The following is an 8413-nucleotide window of genomic DNA, read 5'->3' on the forward strand; positions in this document are numbered from 1 at the left end:
GAAGATAAAAAGGTAAAAGACAATATCACATTTTTATATATTTTTTGAGATAGACTCTTACTCTGTCATCTCAGCCTAGCTCACAGCAACCTCGAAATCCTGGGTTCAAGTGATCCTTTTGCCTCAGCCTATCTAGTAGCTGGGACTACAGGTGTCTGCCACAACAACCAGCTGTTTTTTTCTATTTTTAGTACAGATGGGGTCACACTCTTGCTCAGGCTGGTCTTGAACTCATGCTATCCACCTGCCTCTGCCTCCCAGAGTGCTAGCACAATTTATTTTTAAATGTCTTGGGTCAGTCTTATTGTTGGGTCTCTCTCTCTTTTTTAAAAGACATATCTGTACTGTCTGTTCAACAATACTGAAAGGTGTTTTTTTTTTTTTTTTAAGAGACAGAGTCTCACTTTGTCACCCTCAGTAGAGTGCTGTAGCATCACAGCTCATAGCAACCTCCAGCTCTTGGGCTTAAGCAATTCTCTTGCCTCAGCCTCCCAAGTAGCTGGGACTACAGGCGTCCACCACAACACCTGGCTATTTTTTGTTGCAGTTTGGCAGGCTGGGTTCGAACCCACTACCCTCAGTACATGGGGCTGACACCCTACTCACTGAGCCACAAGTGCCACCCCAGGTGTCTTATTTTTGTTTTGGGTTTTTAACACATATCTCTAGATCTTTGCCACAACCCAAGGGTAGAGGACCATCAAATGCTCTTCTTTGAAGACAAGCTGCTTTGATGATCTCACTTTAGAATCTAGATCCCACATTCTGTATCTTCAAAGTTCTCTGAGCATTTTCCAGCTAGCCTGAGGATGGTATAGGGTAATAGTCGTGCAATATGGTCTATACGTAATACGATAGTTTCTTTTTCTGGCAAAAATTAGGAATTTCCTCAGGATAAATTCTTCAAAGAAAAAGAAAAACACCAAAAAGACACCTCTTCATAAGATTGACATAATATTTTTCATCAATTCCAGTGAAGCTTTTTTTTTTTTTGAAGTACAAGTAGAAGGGATTAGGATAGGAAATTATTTTCAGTTTTGCTGAAATGGCTTACAGTTTTTAAAAGTATGAGTGCTTCTACTCCTAGAGGATTTACACCTCAGCAGATAGGCTTAGTGGGTTGTGGGGCTGGAGGGACAGGGAGAGATACATAGTTGGGCAGGTGGAACTTGGTTATCGGTTGGTGACCTGCTAGGATTTCAGTCATTCTCACACTAATGGCCCTGAAATACCCTTGTGTGTTAAGGACACAGCATGATAAGGTTGGGAAGATATTTGGAAACCACGAACACACAGATGGAAAGGGCGAGTTAGGATGCCTTGGTCAGCAGCTGAAGGAGGGAGAGGCCAGCATAAAGGGCACAGAGGCGAGGGAGGGTGTCTGGGTCCCACATATACTGGGGGCCGGATCTTTGCACTTCCAGGCCACTCAGCCCCACCAGGGCCTCAGTGAGGGTCAGTTCTTCCTCCCCAAGGGAGGAGAGGAGCTCAGGTTGCAGGGGAAAAACACCCTCTTTATCTTGGAGGAAATTCTGTTCCATTGTGTTCTCCACCTAGAAGGAATCAAAATAGCATGAAAAGAAAGCACTGGAAACCTCTCTTCCTCTCTCCTAACTCATTAAAATCTCAAGAAGGCTACATTCGTCTTATTATAACTCCTTATTTTACCTTATATTATAACTCCATCTGGGTCTTTTAACAGATCTGTACAGTGAACAGCACATTTATTTTTAGCCCCATTTTACAGAGGAATAATTGAGCCAGATTCTGATACATTAAACATTTTGCTCACATTATTTGGCTAGGAATAGCCAGAGTTTTCTGTCTCCTCTCCCAAGACCAGGCTGATAAGCCCAGATCCCAGAAATTCAGCCTCTACCTCTTGCATGGAGAGAAGTGGGCATGGGCTCCTGGGATAAGACAGGAGGGGGCTTCTAAAACTGTTCTATCATTAAACTATATCTGCATCTCTCCACTCATGGTAACCCCAACTCTCCCTAGGATCTGCCTTTTTTCCTCACCAGCTTTAGCTGCACAGGTAGGATTTTCTTCTCTACGGATTTTACCAGCAGTTTCTGCTGGGCTTCACTTAGCTCTGCAGAAAAAAAAAAAAGCAGAGAGAGAGATGTATGTTGTTGGTGGTACAGAGTGGATTACAAACTCCAAATAGTGCACATCCAGAATGTCAGCATTCATTCGTTTGTTCATTCATTCCCGGTTGAATGCCTGCTCCATGCCAGGCACTTTTGCTAAGTGTTAGGTAAAAATTATACTCCCTTCACTCAAGGAACTTGCAGTCTTGTGGAGAAGATAAAGTAATGTCTAATTACAATACAGGTGTGAAGGGAGCTGCAGCTGAGGGGTCTCCTTTCAGTTTATATCTGAGAGCTCTTCCAAGAGGGGGAATGTTTCATATAGAGGGAAGAATAGAAGACAAGATCAGAAGATTTTACTCCTGAAGTTAAAGCTAACATTTATTAATCTATATAGATAGGATGAAATTATCTGTATGCAAATATTTTTTGGCTTTTCTACTGTTTTTTTTTTTTAGCAACAGGATCTCACTCTGTTGCCTAGCCCGAAGTGCAATGCTGCATACATAGCTCACTGTAGCCTCAAACTCCTGGCCTCAAGTGATCCTGAAGCTATGGCCTCCCAAAGTGCTGGCATTACAGGAGTGAGCCACCATGCCCCACCTTATGAAGAAGTTTTAAATATGTGGATGATAAAACCAAAGCTATTTCCAAATCTTCCCAGACCAGCCAAGGTGACCAAGTGGATCCTTAGGAATGCAACCAATTTTTAAAACTGTAAATACAAACTACTTCACTGTGGTATATTTTGCCTGTCATGCACGCATCTGTTTATTCATTCATTTGGGAACTCATTCAAGTCATTCATTCCTGTCACTGAAAAGGTCTATACATGAAGATTTCTTCCCCCTTACCTGTTAGTGCTCCAAGGAAGTAGAGGATGGCACCCATAACCTCCTTTGATAGCAGAATGTCTTTCGGGAGTGCCTCCAGTGTCACTTCATGTCCCTTGTCTAGAGCCCCTTCGAGCTGTGGGAAAGAAAAGATAGGTGACTACTGAAGATAAGATGGATAAAGTGTCCACCGTGGTACCTGGCATATCAATCCCTTGACACACACTAACTTTCTCTCATTTCCCCATTTCTTTTTCGAGGTATCAAGTCCTGAAAAGTATAGGTTCCTCAGTCCCTAAGTTTTAGATTCTAAAAAGGGAAGGTTGTAGCCTCTTCCAGCTGAGAGTCCTTCTGGCCTGCTGTCTGCCCTCTGTCCATCACAGGGACCATGTGCCTGCGGGAAATCTGCACTGTTTGTCCTTTTCTAGGGGACAAAGGGAGAAATAGTGGCCTGGCGATCTGGGGGCACTTGGCCAGCCTCGGGGAAGGTCTCCATTACTGACTGTCCTGCCACCGTCAGATGCCACCACTAATTGTAATGCTCCCCCCCCCCACTGTCTTCTCCCACATCGCCCGACCTCCCACTGAGGCCTCACCTCAAGTTCAAGGTCTTGTAGCTCCTTTTTCTTCCCTAGAAGTCTGGTGAGGGAGCTGAGCAGGGAGCTCTGCCCCACCCGGTTCAGCTTTTCCACTTCGTGGGTCTCTCTCTGAACTTCTTCTTTTAGCGTCTTGAAGCCTTCATGTACCCCTCCTATGGGGACAGTAAATGTGGCAGACAGCCCTCCACCTGGCACCCTCCCTGCCAGGTTCATTCACTGTTCAGGTCTGAGTGCTCTGCCCCCAGCTAGGGCCTGGCCTCTTTTTTCTTTACCAAGGAAAGTGGTTCTGAACATATCCCCAGTCCTTACCGGAGGGCTGGGGCAAGGAGATGGCCAGGACCTATAATCCTCTAACCCAACAGTTAGCCTTCCCTGACCTCATCCCATATCAGTATACAGTTGACTTCCTGTTCTCAAAGATGTTCGCTAAAAGTTGAGACAGAAGGTCAGTTTCTCCTTCTCACTAGTTGACCAAGAAAAATGACTTTGGCAGCTGAGTGAGGCCAGGATGGGGCTGTTTCAGAGAGCTTCTACATCCAAGGATATGGATGGGCCTGGGAGAGTGTGAACCTTAGCCTAGCCTTCTAGCGGCCAGGCATCCTAAGAATATGTCTGGCCTGCTTTGGAGAGAGTGGCTCCCTGGAAATGGCTCTGCTCCCTGGGACCAGGGACTCAGCCCTTCCCTTCCCCTCTCTCTACCCTAATGCCTTTCCTGCCACCTTCATGACAAAGTCTTGGGAGAAATTCCCAAAATTCCTTACCAACATCAGATGCCTGGATAACTGAGAAAATAAGAAAAAAACAAAAACAGGTAAGAATGTAATCCTTCACAGTGACAGCCATACCCGGGGAATGAGACACCAAGGAGGATGAGGAAATAGGTCCTGTCTCCTGGGAGATCCCAGCTATCCTAGGGATGCTTTTGGTCCTGACATCACTGTGACTCAGTGGCTCCAGCCCCAGTTGCTGGGCGGCAGAGTCACAGATGTGTGTGTAGCAGGTTACAGCAACTGAGGCCCTTGAGGACAAAGGTCTGAGGCATCAGGCCACCTGGACATCTTGTCCAGAGACTTTCCCCTTCTGCCTCTTTTCCCCAAGCTAATGGAATTTCTGCCATGTTTCCCGGACAATTATTAGCTGAGACCTGCTCTGCCATCTTCCCTGTCGATCCCACAGAGAAGGAAAGAAAAAGACTGAAGTTTTAACATTCTGAGTCAAGAAAGTTGCAGTAGAATGAAAGGCAACACTTACGGATGAACTTCTCTTCTGGCTTTTCTGAAGACAGAAAACAATGCACATCTGTCAGCATAAAACCCACTTTTGCCTTTTTATCTAAAGCTGTTGTCAAGGCAGCTCTATCAGTGATCATCACAAAAACACATGGAGATGATGTCAGCTCATCCGCCTGCACAGATGGGAACAGACACTGTCTCCAAGTCTTATTTCTGCTTCCGATTGTGCCTTCTGGTCTCTGTCTTTTCATTTCTCTCTCTTTCTCTCTCTCTCTCTCTGACAGTATTTATATGTCTCTATCTGTTGAGGATGGACATTCTTTGAGACTTGGGAAGCGGCAGCAGGGGCTTCTTGGGGGATTATGGTGTAAATTGGGGGGTTAGGATTTTAGCAAATAATGTCAGGGTTGGGCAGAAGAAGTGGGGAGACAGCAATTTAACTTACCTCCAGGAGGGAAGGTTTGCATGTCATCATTACAGATGTGGGGGATGTCTGTGAGGGGCCAGAGAGGGAGACAGGAGGATGCTTCACAGCTGCTCCACGTTTCCTTCCCAGTCTCAAGCCCAGGAGATTTGCCCAGGTTGAGGACCTTGTCCCCAATGCCTCCTCTGATTCCCTGCTGTGCCTCCATTGCTGGAAGCAATCTTTTCTTCCTGGGTAAATTCTCTCCTATGGCAACACTTTACCCACCTTGCATTCTAGTACCAGTGTCTGTGTCTGTTTCCACCTTTCGCCACAGACAAATGAAAACAAAGGCTGTGGGTGTTCATTTTTTGTACCCTTCCCATCAACAGCCACTGTACTAACACCTGGGAGATGTTAGGAACCCCAGATCCCCTTCACTCCTCCGCCCAGGGTAGCCCCTGTAACTCTGTCCCTGGCAGACAGACCACAATACAATACACTCTTTTGCTCATTCTCTGACATCGCCACAGAGGGGAACAGGATGCCTCAGTTTTCGGTGAGTATCTTGTCTCTACTCACCCCACTCATCTTTGCCTTTGACCATCAGCTGTCTCACTCGAAAGGCCAGGACGCAGCCCTTGGGGATGGTTAAAGCCTCCTTGTGGTTTACGGATCCCTAGGATCAGACAATGAGGATCTGTGAATCCCCAGAGATCTGAAGTATGAGACATTGGGAGTGGCAAGGGGGGCAGGTGCAGGGTCAGGGCTGAGAGCCTTTGGGGTGGTGAGAAGTTGGGAACTTCAGTGGTGTCCCTGATCATTTCTCTAAGGATCTGTATCTCTCTTCCCGGTTCAGACACCAGCAGGGAACTGGGCAGGCCTGCTCCCTCACCTGCCTGTGCATCACCCATCCCCTCTTAGGGCTTCCATCCAGGCCCTGGCTCCGTCTTCCTCTTTGCCCTCTGTCCCATACTTACCTTGCTCAGGAAGGCCCCTAATACTTGCCCCGTAATCTGGCTTCAAATCCCAAATCATCCCTTGAGTATTTATACCCCATAGACACAGATTTGTAGAGCATTACTTACTTCCAAACCTGTGTTCTCTGGACTTTAACCTATGTGTCTCCTCCATGAGCCTGAGAACTTTCTGAGAGCAAGGATGTCTCCTCTTTAGGGGGGGAACACCCTGGGAGAAAACCCATGAGTGGGAGTTTCTCTTTCCCTAAAAGTTTCCCCTGGCAACTGGCACAGGGACCTGCCTGCACTGGGTGCCGCTGCCCAGAGAGGGAGGTGTGTCTGGCCAGCAGGGGGAAGGAGTGTGTCTTCAGTACCTGTGTGGGCACTGATGGTGCAAACCCAACGAAGCCTCCTCATGTAAGTGTGTAAGTGTGTGTGTGAGCGTGCATGTGTTTGAACCACACCTGTAACCCCAGCGGGGCAAAGAAGGGGAGGGAGAAGCAGCCATCTGCCTTGCCGGCCCGCTCCAGAGTGACCTCCTCCACCGTCTCTACCACCTCCATCACCACGTACAGGTTCTCTCCCCGGTCCCGCATCTCCTTCAGGAACGGGTGATCTGCTGCCAGCTTCCTGAGACAGGAGGACAGAGCGTCTGTCATTCTTAGGGACTAAACCTTGTGGTAGAAGGGAAGGTCCGGGGACTCTGGGGTAAGACTGAGGTTGAAGCCCGTTCCCCCTGCTCACTAGCAGGGCAGCATCTCTGAGTCTTAGTCACCTCCTCTGTAAAATGAGGATAATGGCGCCTGCCTCCAGGGCTGTTGAGAGATAAACTTGGAAATCCTCTGGGGCCAAGCACCTGGCCTGGAACTGGGGCTTCGTTCTCCCCTTTTCCTTCGGTCCGGGTCCTCCCTTTCTCCCTCCTTCATCTCTCTGGGATCCTCTTTCTCCATCTCTTATCCTCTCTCACCACTTACACCAGCTCCTCCTGTCCACTTGCTCCTCTGTTGCGTCTATATCCTAACAAATTCACTTTCTTTTCTTTCTTTTTTCTTTTAAAGACAGAGTCTCATTTTGTCACCCTCAGTAGAGTGCTGTGGCATCACAGCTCACAGCAACCTCCAGCTCTTAGGCTTAGGTGATTCTCTTGCCTCAGCCTCCCGAGTAGCTGGGACAAATTCACTTTCTTCTTCTCCCCCTGCTACTTAAAGAGCTTAGAAAATTCACTTTCTTTGATCTTGTTACCCTCTCAGAATGCTAGCCTGTTCCTTTCCTTCCCTTCATTGACAAGTATCTCTAAAGCTATGCCTACCCCCATCGTGTGCTTCTCACTGCTCATTCCTAAATTCTCTACAGTATGCCTTCTATTGACACTGCTCAATGTATAAGGACCTTTGACCCAGTGAACTCAAATGACCTTCCCTAACTCTGCAGTGTTCTACCCTCATGTCCAAACCCTGTCCAAGTCATGCTGGCTTCTCTTGGCTTCCGACTGCACTGTACTGCCCTGGTTCTATTCTGCCTCCCTGGTTAGAGGGTTGTGGTGTCAGCTCACAGCAACCTCAAACTCTTGGGCTTGAGCGATCCTTTTGCCTCAGCCTCTTGAATAGCTGGGACTACAGGTGCCTGCCACAGTGACTGGCTATTTTTTTATTTTTTTGGAGACAAGGTTTTGAGCTTGCTCAGCCTGGTCTCAAACTCTTGAACTCAAGCAATCCACTCGCCTCAGCCTCCCAGAGTGCTAGGATGACAGGAGTGAGCCACCGCATCCAGCCAGGGAAGATAAATCTTATCCGTCTGTCTTTACCTCACTTTTCAGTTTATTTGGCTCCCTAGAATTTTATGTTCTCTCAGGTTCTGTTCTCACTCCTCTGTTCTCTAAACTCCCCCCAACAGCACCCTCATTCCTACAGCTTTAATCTTACACTGTCACCACCACGTGTGTCTTCACCTTGGCTTCTCTCCTGAGCTCCAGGATCTTATTTCCAACTCCCTGGCAAACATCCTCAGCCTGTGTGTCGACAGAGCTGCAGGCTCAAAGGAACTCGCAATCTCTCTCCAAATCTGCCTCTGTCTTCCTGTGTGTCACCTGTAATGTCACCTTTAATATCCTGTAATGAATGTCGCAGCCCGGGTCAAATCTCAGTGTCATCTTTGGCAAAACCCTTACCCTCATCCTATAATCAGCCGCCACGTCTAGTCTATTCTTTCACCCTTTGAAATAAGGCTTGTGTCTGGCCCTCCTTCTTTCCAACTGAGGGTCCTCAGCTTGCCTGACTGAGGGATGGTGGGACAGC

The 8413-nt window shown here is 47.5% G+C and overlaps 1 protein-coding gene across 1 annotated transcript in view; it reads right to left on the reverse strand.

The window, feature by feature from the left end:
- Window positions 1-1179: 1179 nt before the first annotated feature.
- The window catches only part of GSDMA (gasdermin A), a 9210-nt gene continuing 1976 nt past the window's right edge, over window positions 1180-8413 (reverse strand). The window contains exons 3-11 of the mRNA XM_012802906.1: window positions 6584-6749; window positions 5743-5839; window positions 5203-5250; window positions 4777-4800; window positions 4287-4307; window positions 3523-3677; window positions 2948-3062; window positions 2022-2095; window positions 1180-1553 (exon numbers count right to left, since the gene is read on the reverse strand). Coding sequence (XP_012658360.1) covers window positions 1311-1553; window positions 2022-2095; window positions 2948-3062; window positions 3523-3677; window positions 4287-4307; window positions 4777-4800; window positions 5203-5250; window positions 5743-5839; window positions 6584-6749 — 943 coding nt within the window. The 3' untranslated portion in view covers window positions 1180-1310. The remainder of the gene's footprint in view (window positions 1554-2021; window positions 2096-2947; window positions 3063-3522; window positions 3678-4286; window positions 4308-4776; window positions 4801-5202; window positions 5251-5742; window positions 5840-6583; window positions 6750-8413) is intronic.

Source organism: Otolemur garnettii, unplaced genomic scaffold (genome assembly GCF_000181295.1).
Source record: "Otolemur garnettii isolate 467f Iridium unplaced genomic scaffold, OtoGar3 scaffold00018, whole genome shotgun sequence".
NCBI classification, from domain to species: domain Eukaryota; kingdom Metazoa; phylum Chordata; class Mammalia; order Primates; family Galagidae; genus Otolemur; species Otolemur garnettii.